The sequence below is a fragment of the Pinus tabuliformis genome, chromosome 8, assembly GCF_031772625.1.
Source record: "Pinus tabuliformis cultivar Carrire ecotype Pingquan chromosome 8, CPIR1, whole genome shotgun sequence".
NCBI lineage: Eukaryota > Viridiplantae > Streptophyta > Pinopsida > Pinales > Pinaceae > Pinus > Pinus tabuliformis.
Window position 1 is genome coordinate 834,215,237 of NC_142294.1, and position 23,161 is coordinate 834,238,397.

The 23,161-nt window shown below is 40.7% G+C and overlaps 1 protein-coding gene across 1 annotated transcript in view; it reads right to left on the reverse strand.

Annotated features, from left to right (window-relative positions):
* Nucleotides 1–270: 270 nt before the first annotated feature.
* LOC149238174 (NAD(P)-linked oxidoreductase superfamily protein) overlaps nt 271–23,161 on the reverse strand; it is a 169,113-nt gene continuing 146,222 nt past the window's right edge. Inside the window, exons 8-11 of the mRNA XM_089372928.1 lie at nt 1,250–1,332; nt 980–1,042; nt 678–746; nt 271–549 (exon numbers count right to left, since the gene is read on the reverse strand). Coding sequence (XP_089229054.1) covers nt 433–549; nt 678–746; nt 980–1,042; nt 1,250–1,332 — 332 coding nt within the window. The 3' untranslated portion in view covers nt 271–432. The remainder of the gene's footprint in view (nt 550–677; nt 747–979; nt 1,043–1,249; nt 1,333–23,161) is intronic.

A 23,161-nucleotide genomic window follows, 5' to 3' on the forward strand; every position in this document is an offset into this window, starting at 1 on the left:
CTCATTGGAGTGGTTGCAGAGATGTACCTCTGAAGCCTTCCACATCTAGGACCATAAAAATGTCTCCATTAATTTCTTTTGTCACTTTGCAAAACACTGGACAAAACTCCAGCTCTTTTGATTTGTCTTATTAAGTTTGGAAAACTATGCATTTATCAGTATTAAAATATGAATAAGAGTCGCAAGGGGTGCAAGATGCCTGGAGACTGGCAGATATTTAGGTGAACCGATTAAAGCATTGGCACGAGGTAGATCATTTGATTAGAGCTATTTGCAGAAGTAGTAGCTAACCCTTGAGCATAAAGGACATGGGTCTTAAAATAATAGTCCAAAGTAACAATTAAGTTTCACATGTTACACACTAACCCTTTAGGCTTTATTACATATGATCGGAAAGAAAATGTTGCAATTTTCACCATACAACAAAGATTCTCATATTCTCTCAACAGGAAAACCTTGGACTGGCCTGACTTTTGAAGCAGTTTCACGAAGCTCCTTCACCTCTTCTTCTGTTAAAGTCCACCCAAGAGCTCCTGCGAATTCTCGAGCCTGAAAAAAATCCACATTTCAAAATCTATTATTATGACAATCCTGAATGAAAATGACTAAAGTGAGGTATAAAAAAAGAAACGTTAGGTAGATATCAAACTTTGACAATGTAAGTGCAGCTACGAAACCTGTTCTGCTGTTTTGGCTCCTGGAATCGGTACCACATTCCCCTGGGCTATTAACCAGTTAAGTGCAACCTGCATGGCATCTAATGATAGTCAATGGGAATATCATAAAATCTACAGAACACCATAAATGGAAAAGAACATGTCTACCGAGCAAACAAGGTATAAAATTTCATGCTTAAAAAGCATCTTATCAGGAAAAGGAACATTTGTCGATATAAAAGACAATAATTTGGACTTGACAATCAACATTCAATAGTATTTACTAAAATGTCTCTTCTACATGGAGTGAGATGGAAGGTAACCTGTGTTGAGGTCTTGCCATAATTGCCTCCAATCTCTTTTAATCGTTCGAGAAGCGGTTTAACCTATGCATTTATGGAAGAATAAGAAATCAATTAGTGTTCCTCATTGTATGCTAATTAACGGCTAAATAGCTTACCCTATGCATTTATGGAAGAATAAGAAATCAGTAAGTGTTCCTCATTGTATGCAAATTAATGGCTAAACAGCTTTTGAATGGAGGAACGAGAATAATTAACCCAAATATATATATAAAATATATATAAACTTACATTTGTAAGGAACTCCTTATTGTAAATTTGACCTCGTGGACCACTTGGAGGATTTTCTGGCGTATACTTTCCACTCAAAACTCCTGAGAATACATAAAATAGTAGCTATATTAAAAACATATAGAAGACTTCCTAATAATAATTAAATGTTATATTAACTTTTACATGAAAACATATATTATTATAAACAGAAGCCAAATACAAAATGAATATGCCCGGAACCCAAGCTTAGGATGTAAGGCAGAACAAGTTCTACTGCAGACGAGCAATATTTTATGATATTATAATTGCTGCAAGCAACATTCCTTCCAGTTATTTAATATAGAAAAGCTAGTGTTTGCACTGCAACTAATCCTTGTCTATGCTGTCTAGAAGTTATGATAGTTTCTTTGATTTTCTCTATTATAGCAAGAAACTAACATGCACAAAAAGACTTGAATATTTTAACATCGTATACCTTCATCACCCATCTTAGATAAGTTCCATTCTAGCCTCATAGTGATGTATTTATTTTAGTCCTATTTAAGATTTACCTTCCTGTTTTACCCTTTGTACTCTCTACTTTTATTTCATTTGTATTTCTTTCTTTCAGAATATAGTAGTGTTTCGCATTTGTACATCATTAAAATGATTTATTCTCCTTTCTAGTCTAGCTGACCTATTTGACCACTTACAAACTATTAAAAATTCTCTCTTTTAGTAATCAATGTGTCCTGTTACTGCCCAAATTGTGCCCAAATTGTACCTGCACGATAAATGCCTCAATCCAAAATGCACAATCTGATGGGAACCTTTTAGAAAGGTCATGCTTTGTCACCTCAGCAACCTATCCTCTCATTTTAGTCTGGCTCTCCTCCGACTCAAGGGGGGCTTCCCTACTAGGATCACTAAGGCTTAGTCAAAAGAGCATAAGATGATGTCAACGATAGCCTTAGTGAAAATTGTTTGGTTTTTGTGAAAAAGGGAAAAAGGTGATGGAGGGATATGAAGATTAGTGCTAATATCGTACTCAGGATATGGAGTCAAGAGAAATCAAGTGGTAAGATGAGATCAAGAAGAAAACCCCTATAGGCCAGTTATCTAGTGCTTGTGGATTAAGGAAAGAGGTTAGAACTTAGAACCCAATAGCTAAATTAACCCCTTGGCTAATCAAATCATGGCCCAAGTAGAAAGGATCCATCCAAGGGGAAATCCTTCAACCACAAGATCAACTATGTATGAAATAGAATCAAAACCCTTACTAAGAAACTTCAAAGTGTGGACTAGTAAGGAGGATTTAACTTACCCCAAACCAACAATGGAGAGCGTGTGAGAATGGCCTTTAGAAGTCCTCCCTCATGTTGGAAAATCAAGGTTCTTGTATATTATGTTTGACTTTCCTTACTTGATAATTACTTGTGATGTTAGTTGGCCCTTTATTACTTTTATTTCTTGTTCATCAAGCAATTACCAAAACAATGAATATCACACAGAGACAAAGTACACAAGATATAGGCTCCAAGCCAAGGCAAAACCCTTCCAAGGGAGAAACCCAAGAATACTTCTCTTCTTGTAGAATCAATTCAAAATGAGACTTCCAAGACCTAAAGACCAAAGCCAAAATTCCTCTTCCAAACAATCCAAATTCTTCCAAGGTTAGCGAAAGTCAAACTCGGTCCAAGCAACTTCAACTTAGAATCCTGACCCTGCATTAGCCTGCAACTTGAGTCTGTGATTTCGGCCTGCAACTTCAGCGCTGCGACTTGCACAGAAACCCTAGACAACTTCACACATGTGGACAAAAAAAGGTGTTTTACCAAGAGATCTTCCTTCTTTCGACTTCTTCTTCTTCTTCTTGAATTCCTTGCTCTTCTTCCTTCTTTGCTATTGCAGATCAAACTTTTTGTGAGTGAGTGCGTCAAATGAGTCGAAGTCCTTATTTATAGCCTTTTTGAGGGGTTGAATAGGCCTCTTTAGGCCGACTTCATCATAGCTAGGTCGACTTGGTCTTGGAGGAGAAATTGACTTTCTTGACTCAAAAACAATTATTTTCTTTTGTTACAATGAGTCCAAATGGGACTATAATACATGAAAAAAATTCCTTATTGACCTAGAAAGCCCTAGAAGCATGAAGAACATGCTTTGACCTAGACTAGAGCATGAAACCCATGCTTTGATAAATAAATTTATTTTTCTCTTTTTATATATACAAAATATACAATGTCATGTTTACAAAGGTCATTATGAAGACCGAATCTAGTTACATTCTCCAACACTCCCTCTTAACTAGGGAGGTATTCATAATCCCATCATGAAGTACAAGGAATCTCAAATTGAAGTATTCTCATAAGAAGAGTCAGATTGATAAGCCATCTTTTAAGCATCTATATTACAACCAGCATTGTCAACAAGGCCTTAACTTGACAAGCTCAACTTTTATGAGAGCATCATGTTGGGAGGCTTTACGTGAGATACCACACTACCTCTAAAGGCACATACCCCATCCAGATGTTCACTAGGTATGTCCTTTTAGGACTATTCTTATCTTGGATTCCCAATCCTCAAAGAATATTGGTCCTCTTCGACTACTCTTATCTTGGATGCCCTACCTCATCCTCAAAGAGTATCAGTCTATAGGTTCACTTCTATCTTGGATTTTCTAATCCTCAAGAAGTTCCAATCTCAGATGCTTATCCAATCCTCTAGACCCCATTCTTCTTCATGGCCTTCACTAAGACTTATGGTTATTAGTCCTGGTCTAGTGCATGACACATAAAGAAAAGAATATATTGTCCATCATCACTCCCTCTCAATCAAGGAAGAGATATCTACCAAACCAAGCTTGCTTCTTAAAAACTCAAGCTTCTTGTTTGGTAATGCTTTTGTCAGAATGTCAGCTACTTGTTCATATGTAGGAATATAATGTAGCTTCATGACCCCATCTCGTACTAGGCTTTTGATGTAGTGGTATTTGTTATTTATATGCTTTGTCCTAGCATGAAACATTGGGTCCTATGTCAATCTAATGCAGCTTTCATTGTCATAATGTATACATGTAGGGCTTAGTGGTCCTTCAAATAAATCTGATAGCAATTTTCTAAGCCAAACAACTTCACTTGCAACAATGTACTCGGCTTCAACACTACTCAAAGCAACAATGTCTTGCTTCTTGCTCATCCATGAGATCATAGAAGATCCCAAACTAAAGCATCCACATGTAGTGCTTCTTCCATCTACCTCACTGCCACCCCAATCAGAATCAATATATCCCATGAGTTGGATTTCATTACCAGCATTCCACGCAGATATCTTAGGATGTTTTTGGTTGTTATCCAATGGTCATGCTTTGGCTCCATTTGAAATCGACTGAGGACATTTACTACAAAACAAATGTCAGGTCTAGTATTCACAAGATACATTAAAGATCCAATCAATTGTCTATAGCAAGTAGGATCTATCAAACTAGAATTTGAACTCCTCAACTTCTTTAGATTAGTAATCATAGGACTTGTCATTGCCTTGTTATCCATCATGCTAGAATTCTATAGTATCTTGATCATATATTTTCCTTGACCAAGATATATTTCACCTGGTTTTTGCCAAACTTTTAGTCCCAAATAGTAATGCATGAGCCCAAGATCCTTCATGTCAAATTCGGTTGCCAACTGCTTCTTACATTCCTGAATTTGATGTTCCACACTAGTAACAAGAAGATCATCCACATATAAAAGTATGATCATTGGTTCATCATTGAGCAGTTTGATGTAGAGGTTGGGATCTGCAGAATTCTTGACAAATCCAAGTCTCAATATGTTAAGTTATGGTATGTTCTATGCTTATAACAGTTTACTTCTTTTCCTTATTATATTCCAAAGATTAGCAATCACACGTACATAAAGTAAAGTGCAGATAGAACATTAAACGATCGACAGAAAACAAGCCAAGACAAGAGACACAAGATGTGGCGGCTAGCCAGGGACAAACCCCACAATGTGTGGGGAAACCCTTTGATCAAATCTTCTTTTATCTTCAATAATTCAGCAGAGAGAAATAGTACAATAAATCTTATTCATATCAGTAGTAACAAACCCTAGATCAATAGCATCAGCATTAGCGGCTTCATTATCAAACTAGGGCAGACAATATCTTGCAAACCGTTCGTCAGATTGACTTCATTCCACCACCAAAAGTTGTGGCTTTCAGAGGAGGTTCAGATGAACCTACAGCGCAGTTCCAAAGAGGAGATCTTCTAGGCCACGCAAGTCAATCTTTACTTTTGCAGTTGCAGCTTCAGTTTCAGCAGTTTCCGGCTTCAAGCTAGGGCAATCGATATCTTGCAAACTGTTCATCGGATTGACTTCATTCCACCACCAAAAGTTGCAGCTTTCAAAGGAGGTTCAGATGAACCTTCAACGCAGTTCCAAAGAGGAGATCTTCTAGGCCACGCAAGTCAATCTTTACTTCTGCAGTTGCAGCTTCAAATTCAACAGCTTCCGGCTTCACATGTGTGAGAGAGAGACCCATTTCAGCGCAGTAGTGAAGAGACTCATTTCTGCGCAGTAGAGAGAGAGAGAGAGATGTGATGAGATGAGTGAGTCCAAATGAGGAAAAGTCCTCTTATATTTATACACAACGTTGGTGGGTGAATAGATGCGACTGTTGGGCTTCTGAGCCTACATGAGTTGTAGGTCGGCTTGATAATAATTCCATAATCAAAATAAATGCATATCTCCATGAATACTTATTGGAATCGGATGATCTTTATATCAATCCTACACCTCTCGACGAGAGGAATCTAATAAAAATATTATCAGCCATGAATAAGATGACCCACATGAAGTTTTGCCCTGGTTGCCAATTTTAACACTCCCTCTCAACCATGGAGAACTTCATCTGCAATCTGTCTATCAGTCGTTACTATTCATCCATCAAATGCACTGCCCTGTACAGCCTGACCCTTGCCCTGCTCTGCTCTATTCTGCCTGTTCTGCTTTGTCTTGTTCTGCCCTGCACTGATCTGTACTATTTTGCTCTGTTCTGCTCTGCTCTTGCATTGTTCTGTTCTGCTCTGCTTTTGTCCGAATTATGAAGAAGAAGAAATGATCGAGGATGTATCATACTGACTCAAAGTCAGTCTCAGAGTATGTACCACTGGTCCCAGACCAGTCTCAACCAACCCGAAGTCAATGTCATAGTGAGTACAACTCCACTGGTCCTAGACCAGTATCATCCTCCACTGACTCAAAGTCAGTCTCAGAGTGCGTACCACTGGTCCCAGACCAGTCTCAGCCGACTCGAAGTCAGCTTCATAGTAAGTACCACTCCTACCACTGGTCCCAGACCAGTATCACAGTCTCAGAGAGTGTACCACTGGTCCCAGACCAGTCTCAACCGACCCGAAGTCAGCGTCATAGTATGTACCACTCTCACTGGTCCCAGACCAGTACTGCACTGACACGAAGTCAGTCTCGGAGTATGTACCACTGGTCCCAGACCAATCTCAACCGACCCAAAGTCAGTGTCATAGTATGGTACAACTCCTACCACTGGTCCCAGACCAGTATCGCAGTCTCAGAGAGTGTACCACTGATCCCAGACCAGTCTCAACCGACCCAAAGTCATCGTCATAGTATGTACCACTCTCACTGGTCCCAGACCAGTACTGCACTGACACGAAGTCAGTCTCGAAGTATGTACCACTGGTCCCAGACCAGTCTCAACCGACCCGAAGTCAGCGTCATAGTATGGTACAACTCCTACCACTGGTCCCAGACCAGTATCATTGATCCCAGATCAATGGAGGTCATCCTAGCATAGGGAGTACGGTAGATACAACGATGCATCCATCGGTACTACTATGGTCCCTAACTTCATTTCCCTGCTCATTGATCAAATGAGAGGTACTTCCCATGAGTCCCAGACTGCATGGGTAGGATGCCTCGACAGGAGAACTAATCAATCCTGTCCTCACAGGAGAACACATCAATCCTGCTACAATCGCCGTGGAGAACACATCAATCCAGGTTGCCATGGAGAACACATCAATCCAGGCCTCACAGGAGAACTAATCATCCTGCTACACAGGAGAGCGAATCATCCTGTTCCACAAGAGAGTGAATCATCTTGTCCCACAAGAGAGCGAATCATCTTGTTCTAGTGTGCACCACCAGGGGAGGGTGAGTCACCCTGTGGTCATATGTTGCTCCAGTAGGAACCGCAAGCCCTCAGAGCTCCCAGAGCTCAATGTATGCAACATGCAGGACCCTTGTACAAGGGTTTCTTGCCGACTCCAAATCGTTTGGGAAAATCACAGATTAGATCTTTCCTCGGGGCTTTGACAAGGTGTATCAAGTTGTACATCATCTTAATGTGATGGAGCTTCCTTGCTCATCGACTTACCATATCCCAGATGATGTCTATCTACTGGAGCAATTGATGAATAAGGGATTCCTCAATAATCGAATTCCACCTCTGGTTGTTACAGAGAATCACAGTGGTATCCAATGTAAATCCAAACAGCTCACTGAAGAGCTTTCGCAACCAGACTGCCTCACACGAGGTTATGCTAGCAACAATATATCCTGCTTCGGCAGTGCTCAAAGCCACCGACTTCTGCTTCCTGCTCATCCAGGATATCGAAGCAAATCCCAAGGTGAAACAGTACCCGGAAGTGCTCTTACGGTCCACCACACTGCCTGCCCAATCAACATCAGTATATCCAAGTAGTCTCACATCTCCAGCAGTGTATCTTAATCCATGAGAGATTGTGCCCTGAAGACATCTCAGAAGATTCCTGGCATCAATCCAGTGAGGCTCAACCAAATATGAGCTCACAATGCTAACTACAAAACATATGTTCGGACGGAGGTTCACCAAGAACATCAATGCGAATGAGTTTTTGAAACTCAGAGGCATTTCCCAAGTCTGGTCCGACATCACTACCATATAACTTCTAAAAGTTAAGATCCTCGAGGTAGTCACAGGCTTGCAGTCCATCATACTGGATCTTTCCAATATATTTACCACATATTTTCCTTGAGATAGGAAAATTTCCCTTGGCTTCTACCACACTTCAAGTCCTTGGTCCTTCATTTCAAATTCAGAAGCCATCTCCCTCTTACATTTGTGAATGAGAGGGTTTGCACCTGTTAGAAAGAGGTCATCCACATACAACACCAGTATGAGAGGCTTGTCATCTTCAACCTTAAAGTAAAGGTTAGGATCAGCTTCACTCCTAGTGAATCCCAGCTTCATCAAATAGCTATCGATCCTCTCATACCATGCTCGAGGTACTTGCTTCAGCCCATAGAGAGCCTTCTTCAACCTGCATACATGAGATTTTCAATCATAGATCTCAAATCCTTCAGGTTGCTCCACATAGACCTCTTCTTTGATAGAACCATGCAAGAATGCGGTCTTAACATCCATCTGATGTAGGTTCCATCCTTGTGAAGCCACAAGGGCTATGATCAAGCGGATGGTCGTATATCCGGCAACAGGTGCAAATATCATAGTCTATACCTCCCTTCTGGGATAAACCACGAGCAACAAAATGAACCTTATACTTTTCCATACTTCCATTTGCTGCATGCTTTATCTTGTAAAGCCATTTTGAAGTAACAATTGTCTTCTCCAGGGTCTGGGAACTACTTCCCAGACATCATTCTCCATAATAGACTCATATTCTATGGTCATAGCATCCTTCCATAGTTAATGCTTGATGACATCTGAGAATGATGAATGTTCATTTTGTATGATCGTGCTCATGATGGTCAGGTATCCCTGATACCTGTTAAGTTTCTTACTTTGATGGAAGGTTCCTCAGGGTGCAGCATGTCCTTCAGCATCATCAAGTATCCCCCTAAGCCATGAAGGCCTCTTCCTAGAAGAGGAAGGCTCATGTGGATGAGGATCAATCAGATCCATGGGTTCTTCTACATCAGGCATTGATTCATCATCCTTTTCTTTCGGTTCCCTGGTGTCGGCTTCTTGAGAGCTACTCAAAGTCAGCAGATTGTCCACCTTGCTGAGAGCCATATCTTTGTCAAAGGTGACATCATGACTAATCACGACTTCCCTTTGACCGGTGGTGAACATTTCTTCAGGAGTTTAGGAACCCAATGGTTGATGAGGGCATCGATTTTGTACATATACGGCGGTGATTGTAGTTTCAGCCCATAGAAACTTTGGAAGTCTTTGATCATGTAGCATGGCCTGGACAGCTTCCATCATCGTTTGGTTCTTCCTTCCCACCACACCATTTTGCTTAGGAGTATGTGGTGTAGTAGTCTCCCTCTTAATGCCAACCTCAGGTATGCCTGAGTAAACCAATTGTAATATATCGGAGGTCTTGCTTTGGCTTGAGGGGAATGGTCCCCTTTTGAGCTTTCCTTTGGCACATCCCAGACATACACCTTCTTTCTCTACTTGGAATTTGGGCATCCCTGTTACCATCTATCTTACATCGGGTAGAGCTTTGTAATGAAGGTGGGCAAACCTCCGATGCCAAAGCCGGACTAAAGAGTTGTGTCACAAAACATGACACCTAGCGGACTTCCATCGACCTGATATAATGAATCAACACTAAACCCAAGAGTAAAGGCATCTTTAACATTATTTTTCCATATACATACCTTGCCATTGCTGAAGGTTACCTTGTAGCCTCTGTCTTCCATTGCCAAGATGGACACTAGGTTTCTTTTGAGGTCGGGTGCATTTAATACATCCTAGAATTTCTAGCCTTCTTGAATGCTTGTCCTCTTCCTTGATTCCCAACTCTCCTCTTACCTTTGCTGTTGAATTTGTCATTCCTTTGATTGCCATCAGAGGGATTTCGAGTTGCACCACTGCATACTGTACCATGCTTCTCTAATCATGATTATCATCATGCTGCCCATGTCCATGATTTTATCCATCATAATGCTGCTCAAACTAGTGTGCATCATCATCATGCTATCCTATATGTCCATGATCTCATGTTGCCCTTTATGTCCATGATCTCATACATAGTGACTTGCTTTATCGCAAATGTAACATCGTCATTTTCTTCTAGCCTTAGGTCCAGCCTTTCCTTTTGATTTAGTCCCGGAATTATTTCTTTTCTTTGCATGAGAAGAAAAGGTAGCAGGAGGACCTTTAGGCATGGGCATTTCTTGCACTTCTTCCCTTGTTTCTTCTTGAATGCATCTAGCCATTAATTCCTCGAAACCAGGAATTACATTATAGTTCAAAAGAGTAGTCCTGAACACATACCATTCAAATGGCAATCCTCCAAGAGTTGTGAGTGCCATTTCTCTGTCAGTAATAGTTTCCCCAATAGATAGGAGATCGTTCTTGATCTCGGTGATTCTTAAGAAGTATGCTTGCATACTTTCATCTTTACCCTTCTTGATTTCCCTCAGCTTATTTCTAAGAAACAAAACTTGATTTGCATCATTAACTTTAAATAAACTCACCAGTCTATCATAGATTTCCTTAGAGGTGTCCAGTTTAGAGATGTAGGCCACCAAGTGCTTGTCGATAGAGTCCCGGATGATCTTCTATTGTTTTGACTTCTCCATTTTTTCATTTGTTCCAGGCAGCAGCGGATGCATTTGATGGAGGCTCAACAATATTGCCTCTCACATGATCCAACACTCCTTGATTCTCAAGGATTAGATCGATAGACATCTTCCATCCGTGATAGTCAGCGTTCTCACGGAGCTTGTCTTCAGCAGGAAAGAGTGTTGAGGACCCCATAGTTCTTTTAGGATAGCCTTGCCAATATTCTCTTCAATGATTGCTCTTGCTCTTGCTCGGGCTTTGTCTTCACCTCAGCGCTGATACCATATTAAGTTATGGTATGTTCTATGCTTATAACAGTTTACTTCTTTTCCTTATTATATTCCAAAGATTAGCAATCACACGTATATAAAGTAAAGTGCAAATAGAACATTAAACGATCGACAGAAAACAAGCCAAGACAAGAGACACAAGATGTGGCGGCTAGCCAGGGACAAACCCCACAATGTGTGGGGAAACCCTTTGATCAAATCTTCTTTTATCTTCAATAATTCAGCAGAGAGAAATAGTACAATAAATCTGATTCATATCAGCAGTAACAAACCCTAGATCAATAGCATCAGCATTAGCGGCATCATTATCAAACTAGGGCAGACGATATCTTGCAAACCGTTCGTCGGATTGACTTCATTCCACCACCAAAAGTTGCGGCTTTCAGAGGAGGTTCAGATGAACCTACAGCGCAGTTCCAAAGAGGAGATCTTCTAGGCCACGCAAGTCAATCTTTACTTCTGCAGTTGCAGCGTCAGTTTCAGCAGTTTCCGGCTTCAAACTAGGGCAGTGGATATCTTGCAAACCGTTCATCGGATTGACTTCATTCCACCACCAAAAGTTGCGGCTTTCAGAGGAGGTTCAGATGAACCTACAGCGCAGTTCCAAAGAGGAGATCTTCTAGGCCACGCAAGTCAATCTTTACTTCTGCAGTTGCAGCTTCAAATTCAACAGCTTCCGGCTTCACATGTGTGAGAGAGAGACCCATTTCAGCGCAGTAGAGAAGAGACTCATTTCTGCGCAGTAGAGAGAGAGAGAGATGTGATGAGATGAGTGAGTTCAAATGAGGAAAAGTCCTCTTATATTTATACACAACGTTGGTGGGTGAATAGATGCGACTGTTGGGCTTCTGAGCCTACATGAGTTGTAGGTCGGCTTGATAATAATTCCATAATCAAAATAAATTCATATCTCCATGAATACTTATCGGAATCGAATGATCTTTATATCAATCCTACACCTCTCAACGAGAGGAATCTAATAAAAATATTATCAGCCATGAATAAGATGACCCACATGAAGTTTTGCCCTGGTTGCCAATTTTAACACAATAGGTATGCATCCATTCTAGCACACCATGCTCTAGGTGCTTGTTTTAAGCCATATAGATCCTTCTTCAGTCTGCAAACATGTGTCTCCCTCTTATGGACTTCAAATCCTTGAGGTTGCTCAATGTAAACCTCCTCATCAATGGTCCATTCAGAAAAGTTGTTTTAACATCCATTTGATAGATATTCCATCCCATAGTAGCAACCAAAGAGACAAGTGATCTAATTGTTGTATATCGAGCAGTAAGAGCAAAGGTCTCTTCATAATCAATACCTTGCTTTTGTGAAAAACCTCTTGCCACAAATCTTGTTTTATACTTCTCGATGCTCCCATCCACTGCATGCTTTATCTTATATATCCATTTGGAAGTGACAATAGATTTGTCACTTGGTCTAGGAACAATCTCCCAGACATCATTCTTCATAATTGACTAGTATTCTTCTTGCATTGCATTCCTCCACTCTTGATGTTTAGTTGCCTCTTCATAGGAGGAAGGTTCAACTTCAATGAGCTTGGTCATATAAGTTGCATAACCAGAATACCTTTTAGGTCTTTTACTCTCTCTAAAGGTTCCCTTAGCTGCTGCATGTCCTTATGCCTCTTGTAGAGTTGTCCTCAACCAAGCAGGTCCCTTACAAGTTTCTGGAATAATAACATGCTACACAGGTTCACTAGGTCCTTCAACATCTTCTTGAATTGATGTAGGATCTTGAACATTTTCATCCTTAGAGAGATCTTCAAAGATGGGTATCTCTTCCTCATTAGAATCAACAAGAATGTCTTTGGATCTCTTGTAAGATATATTTTCATCAAAGATGACATCACTGGTTACCTCAATATGGCATTCCTCTTTTATGTAGATTTTGTACGCCTTTGATGAAGCACTATAACCCAGTGTTGCAAAAATCGCGATTAATTGAAAAAATCGCAGTTTTTTGGTTTAAACGATAATATCGCGTGATTTTTACAAGGTTTTTTTTTTCCAAAAAATTGCGATACAATGGGAAAAAATCGTGGGGCACGGGGACAGCGCGTTTTATAAGCAAAATTATGAGTTTTATTTGTCATTTTTAGCAACAGCAGACTTTTTTGAGAGCTGAGGAGGAGAAAGGCGTCTACTAGAGCGGATGAGGAGAAAAACGGGAGATTTTAGCATCCCAAGCAAGAGAACTTCGTGTTTGGACCAAATTTCTTCAGCAAACCGTAGTTTCCAGGTATGGGCACCAAATTTGGCCATTTTGTTTTGGTTTTTTTCTTATTTTTGCTTGGGTTTTTATAACCCATTGATTATCAATGATTTTTGAGTGGATTTGATGGTGAATTTTTTTTTTCATTCTTGTTGCATAGAGTGGAGAGGGTTCATTTTAGTCAAAAATGCAAAAACTTGATTGTTAAATTTATTAATTTAATTTTTTCTTGTGCTTTATTTTTTTCATAATTTTTTATTGGGTTTGAATGTGCATTTTTTCTATTATTGTTCGATTGAGTTGAGGTTTTTTTTTTGTTGGTCAAAAATTCAATGTGTTGTGTCATGTATGTAATTTTTTTTTTTAACTTGCAATTCTTATTGTACCATAGGTTCAACTTCAAACTTCATCTTACATTAAAACTCAAGAGTTCAACCAAGTTACAAACATGTGGCAAGCAACCATGCAGCAAAATGATCAAATCCATGTCCATCAATTTTGGCAGCAGCAATCCCCTCAAGCTTTTCATCTCTGGCGAACAGTTAACACCTGGCAAGCTAACTGGCAGGAGGAAACCTATGAAGAGATCGATCAAGAGCTCAATCTCAGGAAAATTAAACTCTCTGATCAGAAGGACAAGGTGCGATGGGGATATACTCCCAAAGGTATGTTCACTACCAAGGAAGCATACCATCTTCTCTATCAACCCACGCAGAACATAAAGGATCAGCTATGGGATCAGGTCTGGCAACCAAGTATCTGGCCTAAGGTCTCCACTTTCCTCTGGCTACTAAGCAAAAAATGGATCCTCACTTGGGATAATCTACAAAAACGAGGATTCATTGGGCCTTCCAGATGTCCCAATTGTAATCTTCACACTGAGACCATCTTGCATCTCTTGGACACCTGCCCATTAGCAGATCAACTTTGGGGGAGAACAGCACAGTGTAATAGAAGAACGGGCAGATGTGTGGGAGATATTTCAAATACCATCAGGAATTGGCCCTGGCATCCTTTCCAAAGTCCTCTACTCAATTCCCTCTGGAACCTTTTACCAGGCTTTGTCTATTGGATCATTTGGAAGGAAAGAAATAACAGAATCTTCAAAAATCTTAGCAAGCCCCTAGACACTCTTTGGCTACTTCTCAAGCAAAACCTTCAAGAAACTCTAGCTCTAAGACATTAGAAAGACTTAGATATACCAGTTTCACCCCAGGAATGCCTCATTCTTGCCAATTGGAACCTGGATCTCTCCTTCTTAGCTCATATCAAACCCCGCTCCTCCATCCGCTCTGAGTCCCTCCACTTCTAGTCCCCTCCTGCCATCCACCCTTACAAGATGAACTTTGACGGAGCTACTAAGGGCAATCCTGGGCCGGCTGGTTATGGTGGTATCTTCAGAGATGCTGCAGGCTCTGCTCTGCACATATATCATGGTTCGCTTGGAAGAGACACCAACAACGCTGCCGAACTTGAAGGCTTATGGAAGGGCATCTGTATAGCAGAAATAAACAATTTTTTCCCTCTAGAGGTGGAAGGGGATTCTCAAGTTTTAATAGAGGCTGCCATTCGGATTCAATCAGGCTCTTCAACAGCAAAGATCGCTTCGAGCTGGCGGCTCCTAAGCAGACTGGAACAAATTGAAGAATGGTTCAGGGCTCCACGCAGCATCACCTTCAAGCATATTCGGCGAACAGCCAACAAGGTAGCAGATAGACTGGCAAATCAAGGAGCCGATCAGCAGCTCCCTTTCTTCTCTGGCCCATTGAACAGTTCCAATGATATACAACTCCAACGAGACTGCACTCTCCTGGTGCAACAAGATCTATTGCTCCCGAATCCAAGTGTTTAATTGCTCGAATGGTACGTGGGCAGCTATAGGGGTTGGCACATGGCTCATCACCACCGCCACTCGGCCTCGCACATTTACAGTTTTTAATGCTGCATTAACGCAGCCTGTCCCTCCCTATCTGCCGGATCATTCTTCAATCATGCCGCCCCTTCCTGGTTTCACTTGCGCTCCGCCTTTGCGCTCAAGTCATTCCTTCACTGTTGCAAAGTTGAGCTCCTAGACCAGGCCTGGGAACCGTTGGGTTCTGGATCGCTGGGTGGAATTATTGCTAGCCCTTCAGGTACCTCTCCGCCATTTCTGCATTTGTAATAACAGCTCGTCCTCTGCCCCTCCCACTGCCCCTCTGGGTGCTGAAGCTCTGCTACTCTTAGTCCCCATCTGCCTCCTCAGTATTGCAGTCATTTCCGAACCTCCTGCTCTTCCCACTATGCCCAGACTGCGCCAGAGAATGAGTTGCAGGAGGGGAAGCTCCCAGGAGCAAGTTAACCGCCAAGCCTCCTCCTCCACGACGGATCCCTCGTCATTCTCCTCAAACTCCTGCTTTGTCCGTTATATGGTTACCAGGAGTGGTCGTGGACAGGGCCATGGGCAGTTCAATTTGGTTGTGCACTCTCTCAATTCTCCTCCTAACACAGCTCATTTTCAGTTCCCCTGTTCGTTCAGCAATGTCTCCTTTTTAGCCTCTGTCACCATCGAGCTTAGTGAGGTTACCTCTAATCAGGATGCCATGACCTCTGGGGCGAATCTGGAGATGAGGGCCGAAGACAGGCATGGCACTACTCAATTCGATAACAAGCAAAGCAAGGCTCCGGGTCTAGGTAAATGCAAAGCAACCCAGGTCAAGGATAATCAGGTTGGTCCGAGCGCCCCTTTTGGTGGTGGTTCTTCAAGCAAAGAGGGCCATCCCTCCGAGGACTTAGATCTCTACAATTATGGCTGCCGCATCATTGAACAACATCCCTCCACCTCTCATGAAGCCAAACCAGGTCTGCATTCTATGGTTTTTGCCTTTCAATGGCTCGAAGGTGCTCATTTTCCTCCTGTTTTATCGCCATGATATGCTAAACAATTCTCATGTTCAGTCCTTGGTTCCAAAGTCCAAAAGCCGGTTTCCCCTGCGTGGGTGGCATTGTTCGAGCAATATGTTTTGGTCTGACTTCATTTTTGTTCTGGGCAGCGCCTCTCTGGTTTCTTCTCTGAGCCCAGTCATCTTGTTGTGGTGGTTGAATTTCCATGGGTCAGTCTTCAATTTTAGTCGTGATAATGGTGTTTTTCTTGGTCATGTTCCCAGAAGCCCTTCTGGCTGGTCTTCAACAAGTTTTTGGGATAGTGTTTGGCTTTGCAATGTAAGCATGCCGCATCTCTGGGCTAGACATCTCGAGGCTGTGGCCTCTCTGTAAAATTTTTTGTATCAATATAGGAGTAGACCAATTCAGAAAAGTAACAAACATGCCAAGGAAATTAGACCCTCTGCGGGAATTTGGTGAACCTGATGGAAGGTTTTATAGAATGAACTTGTCTTGCAAGTTGTGTGGGCAGCATATGTCAAGGGGGGTTTATAGATTGAAGTATCACCTTGCACAAATCCCTGGACATGATGTAGGGCCTTGCACTAATACAAATGTGGAAATCATCCGAAGAGCCATGAGATCATTGGAAGAATTAGAGCAAGACAAAGTGACCAAAGCAGATCTGAAGAAGCAACTAGCAAAGAGAGTGTTAGGAAGTGAATATGGAAGTGGCACTAGTTCTACTTCAGCATCAATGTCTACAACCAACCCTGTAGCTACCTCAACATTTTGTGTTCCTAGAACCATGCCTGGTTCACAACCATCTATCACTTCAATGCTTAAAAAAATGAGAAAGAACAAGCTGACAAGTTGTTGGGCAAGTTTCTCCTTTGGAGTGATATTCCTTTTAGCATTGCAAGGAATAATCCATTTTTCCAGCCCAGGGTACAAAATCCTTTCTTATGATGACTTTAGAGGCCGCATTCTTCAAGATGAAAAGGTTGACTGCACCAAAAGATTGGAGGATTTTAGGGCATCATGGGCACGAACAGGATGCACTGTGATGTTAGATGGTTGGACCGACCAAAAGGGAGAACCCTTATAAACTTCTTGGTTAGTTGTCCCAAGGGGACAATGTTTATGAAATTTGTTGATGCATCTTCACATATCAAAGATGCAAAATTATTATGTGATTTGCTGGATGTGTTTATTTTGGAGGTGGGTGCAGAACATGTTGTCCAAGTCATAACGAACAATGCTGCAAATTATGTTGCTGCTGGCAAGATGCTTATGGAGAGGCGTCCTACTTTATTTTGGACACCTTGTACTGCACATTGTATCGATTTGATGTTGGAGGACATAGAAAGAATTTCCTTTGTCAAAGTTATTGTTGATTCATCAAAAAACATTACAAAATTTATATATAATCATGCGTTTGTGCTTAGCTTGATGAGAAAATTTACCAACAACAAGGAATTGGTGCGCCCCGCCATTACACAATTTGCCAGCAATTTCATATCTCTTCAATCCCTCTTGAATTCTATGTGGGATGTGAAGAGAATGTTTCTTTCAGAAGAATGGCGTGCTTTAACATTTAGCCGCAAAGCAGAAGGAGAGGCCATATCCAGATTAGTTTCATACCAGGAAAACTTCTGGGCAAGAGTGCAGGAGGTGTGCACCATTGCTGAACCTTTGGTAAAGGTTCTTCGATTAGTTGATGGTGAAAAGCCCGCAATGGGCTATTTGTATGAGGCCATGAACAGGGCCAAAGAATCCATTCGGGCCTACTATGATGATAAGGGAGATGAGCGATTTGAGAAACAACTCCTCCTATGGGAAGTGATTGATAAATGATGGAACAACACACTCCATCATCCCATTCATGCTGCAGGAATCTACTTGAACCCCGCATTTTCTTACCCATGTGGGTTCTTATTTGATGCTGAGATCATGGATGGATTCTTAACCTGTGTTCAGAGGATGGTGCAATCTCCAGTAGAACGTGCAGAAATCTCCAAAGAAATGGAGATATACAGGATGGCAGGTGACACATTTGGCTTTGAGATGGTTGTGGTTGATAGGAAGACTCAAATGCCAGGTGTTTTTCAGTTTGTTTCAAATTTCATTGTCTCTTCAAGTTCACAACTTCATAATTTGCTTCAACTTTCAAATTTCATTTTTTTCTTATGTTTATCTTATTTGTAATTTTGTTGTAGATGCATGGTGGATTCGCTATGGTGCCAGAGTACCCCATCTGCAAAAGCTTGCCATTTGAATCCTCAGCCAAACATGTAACTCCTCAGGATGCGAGCGCAACTAGAGTATATTTAAAACAATACACAACAAGAAGCGCAACAGGTTAAACTTAAAGCTTAAAATATTCCAAATTTCCAATTAATTTTTTGAATTCATTAAATAATATATTTTTTTATAATTATTATTTTATGATCTTTGTACAGGTTGGAGTCCCAACAACTTAATGACATGGTCTATGTCTACTACAATCTTCGATTGTGGGTGAGGCAACTTGAGAGGATACCTAATATGGATGCCATCTCATTGGATGGGATTGACACCACTGCTGCATGGAGGGTTAAGGCCGAGAAGCCTCTCATGGAACCTATCAATGATTGGTTAGAGCAGGAGGTAGTGGAAGATGTAAAGAGGGAGGAGAAGGAGGAGGTGACACCACCTACCCAAGCTACCCCTGCCACCAGTAGAGGACGTGGTCTACCTCCTCTAGCTCCTACTTCTTCAGCTTCTAGAGCACAGCAGAGTCCACTACCAACTCCATCAGCATCTACATCTAGAGGGAAAGGGAAAGCTATTGCATTTTCTCGCAAGAGGGGCAGAGGAAATCAGTAGTATTAGTTATTTGGTTCATTTCATTGTATATGACATTATGACTCATGATATGAGATACATTATTATATTTTTTGTTGATATTTTGAGGCTGAGTTGGGACTCAGGAGTCAGGACTTACTATTTAGGACATGATTCACTGTTATGTGTGATGTAGCACTAGAAATGATATTACACATCTTATATATTAGTTCTTTTATCATATTTATGTGTCAATGTATTTATTTTATGTTGTAGATGCTTTAGATATTAAAAAAATTGAAAAAAAATGAATATTTTGTATTTTACGATTTTTTCTGATTTTTTCCCCTCACAAATTTAATCCCAATAACGATTTTCGCAACATTGCTATAACCAACAAATATGGATTTTGTACTGGTAGGATCCAACCTCTTCCTCTTATCTTTTGGAATGTGTATGTAAATTGGACATCCAAATATTCGAAGATGATCCACACTAGGCCTCCTTCCTATAAATGCTTCTCCCCATAAGAATTGAGGGAGATCTTGATCATGTAGCATGGCTCTTACACATTCTTCAATAGTTTTGTTCTTCCTTTCAGCCACACCATTATGTTCATGATTATAAGGAACAATTAGCTCCCTCTTAATCCCTGCTTCCTTGCAAAATGCTATAAGCTCTTTGGAGGTATATTCTCCACCATTATCAGACCTTAGAGTCTTGATCTTCCTTTCTGTCAGATTCTCTACTTCATTCTTGAATTCTTGAAACTTCTCGAATACCTCATATTTGTTCTTGAGGAGGTATAACCATGTTTTCCTAGAGAAATCATCAATGAATGTCACATAATATTGATGGCCTCCAAGAGATTTTACTGCCATAGGACCACACACATCAAAGTGTATGAGATATAAGATTTCCTTTGATCTAGTATCACTTCTTGGAAAGGGTTCCTCCACATTATTGCCTAGAGCACATCCCTAAAAGATTCCTTCATGATCTTCCTTTAATTTAGGGATGCCAGTGACCATTTGATTCAGAGATGGCAATACCTTTTAGTGAAGGTTCCATACATTATATGCCATAGTTCATAAAGGCTAACATCTAAGTGTATTAGGGATTGAGGGAGAGGAGTAAGAAGTCTAAGGAGGTATTCATAATTGTACAACCAATACAACATCATTCTCAGACTGAAGAGTTCTCATAAGAAGATTCGGATTGATAAGCCAACTGTAAGCATCAACATCATAATCAACACTGTCATTGAGGCCTAACTTGACAAGCTCAACTTCATTCGAGAGCATTATGTTGGGAGGCTTTAGATGTGATATCGCACTGCCTCTAAGCCACATGTCCCATCCATATGTTCACTAGGTATGTCCTTTTAGGACTATTCTTATCTTAGATTTCCAATCCTGAATCCTCAAAGAATAGCGGTCCTCTACGACTACTCTTATCTTGGATACCTGTCTTATCCTCAAAGTGTGTCGGTACCTTTCCTTTCTAATATTATCTATCCTCAAGGAGACCATAGATGCTTATCCAATCCTTCACCATTCTCTCTTCATGGCCTTCACTTAGACTTACAATTGTTGGTCTTGGTCAAGTGCATGACATATGAAGAAAAGAATGCACATGTGATGTTCACATCACTCCCTCTCAACCAGAGAGGATATCCCTATTCCCTCTTGATCAGGGAATAGATCCTTGCTCCTATTGAAGATCGGTGACTTCTTTTCAATATGAGAAGCCATAACCATAAGCTCTCTAGCTTGTTTCCATAAGAAGATCAACAACTTGTTCTTTTTGGAGATAGCCACATGGCTCCCCCTTTCCTTCGTATCTCATTATATCGAGCTTTCTTCTTTCTTGGGTATCATTGAGCCATTGTATTCCATTCATTTTGTGACAAGGTCAATCTTGCACATCACTTTCATCTTGTCATTATTAATGAAGGAATTATATTGAGCCTTATCAATCTTCAAGCTAATCATATCTCTTCCAAGAAAGTGATCTTCTTTATATGAACTTGAACTTCAGGTTATCTCTTCACACCATTACCTTTCAATTCCAGGATGATGTTGCAAACATCTTGACTATAGGATTGCCAAAATCATATATTCAATCCATACAATAGAACTTGCCTCAACTGTCATCGTGTATCCCTGTAATATTCTTCCAAGTATCAAAACAATATGTTAGCCAAATAACAAACAAGAAATATTAATATTATACTTACCTCATCATGATGACCTTCTCATCATCAACATCCTCATGGTCCATCTTCACAAGAGTCTTTCTTCATGCATCAGAGTGGCCAAGGATCAAACTTGATTACCAAGTTACAAGTTATTATGTCTTCTTCATCAAGCAATTATACAAATGTTCAAAACATAAAGATCACAATGAGACAAAGGACACCAGAAATTAGGTCAAAGGCCAGGGAAAAACCCACAAAGGGAAAACCCAACAATCCTTCTCTTATAGAATTAGATCAAAATGAGACATATCCAAGACCAAGACCTAGACCAAACTGCCACAAAGATCCAAGTCAAACCCTCCTCCAAGTCTCCTCAAACAAGTGAAAGTCAACGCTGGTCAAACTCCTTCAAATCTGGTCAACGTTAGAATTTTGACCCTACAATTACCTCAGAAAATTTGCACATGCGAGCTACAGTAGGGTAGAAAACTTCGACTTCTTTCTTCTCCTTTGACTTCCTTCTCTCTCCTTTGACTTCAGCCTTTCTTCTTCTTGTCTAGGTGCAGAAAATGATAGATGATGTGATGAATGAATTGGTTCTCCAAGAGGTCGAATTGTCTCTTATATATAGTTGTCCAGGAGGGTCGAATAGGTGCCACTAGGCTGACTTGTCCAAGGAGGGTCAACTTGGTCTTCTTGTGGACTTATGACTCAAAAATAAAATTTAAATTCTTTTTCTTACAAATGTCCAAATGGGACATGACTCAAATAAATTTTCTTTTGACTCATAATAAATTATTTTTGACTCTTTTGACTCTAAGCATGAAGAACATGCTTTGACAAAATATAAATGAATATAATCTAAGTCACCTGACACAGGGACACGAAGGACACGAGGATTCGAGTGTCCGACACAAGCACATTGACCCCCCAGAACAGGACATGTTAGGACACATTATATATTATTTTATATATATATATATATATTAAAAATTAGATATTTCTTCTCATTCATGATACAAATTCATTGATTCAAACATAGATCTTCATCTAGATATAAGTTTTACAAAGTAACATTATGCATACAAATACAATTGTGAGTCGTGACATATTCATCAATGATCCAATAAGAGAAAGACAAGATACAGCAGTTTTCTCATTAAGTCATCAAAATCAAAATGTGTTACATAGGTAGTAGCAATGCCAATGCCAATGCCAAATAGAAATAGCAAATACAAAACAACTACAATCCTCAAGGCAATAGGTAGCTCATGAGTCGTCAATCCTCATCATCAAAATGAGCATCACTGTCATCATCATGGTCACCACTTCTCTCCTCTGTGGCATCCTCCTCCTCTGTATCCAATGTCATCTCTACATCTGCTGGTGTGCAGGATGACCCCTCTATAGTATCACCATCATCAAAAGTGACAGGCTCTAGCACTAGCTCATTAAGATCCAAGTTGGCCAATGCCAACTCAACACTGTTGTCCAGACCCATATCATCAGGAAAGTCATCCCACATCTTTGTCTTTCCCTTCAACCACTCATCCCTCTGACTATAAATAAGACGAAGGATGGTTTGCACATACACCATTGTCTCTGCCATGGACTTCTCAAGCCTACTCTTCTTGACACTATACAAATTCCCATATGTGCTCCAATTCCTCTCGCAACAAGAGGATGAAGTCACCTGAGAGAGGAGCCTCATGGCTAACTGTTGTAGAGGAGGGCTTGTTGCCCCATGAGTTTCCCACCAAGAATAGGGCTTCTTAGCCCCCTTGTCTCTAATCACATCATATCCTGCAAATCGACCAATACTAGTGGAAAACTCTGCAAAAGCACCCTCCACCTCATCAAGGAATGCTCTATCCTGAAAAATCCGCCTCAATGAATCTTTCCTCCCCTATGAAATTTCACCATGCATGTGAGGAGGGAATCTACGGGAAGGTCCACCATTCAGCCACTCATGGTTGTAGT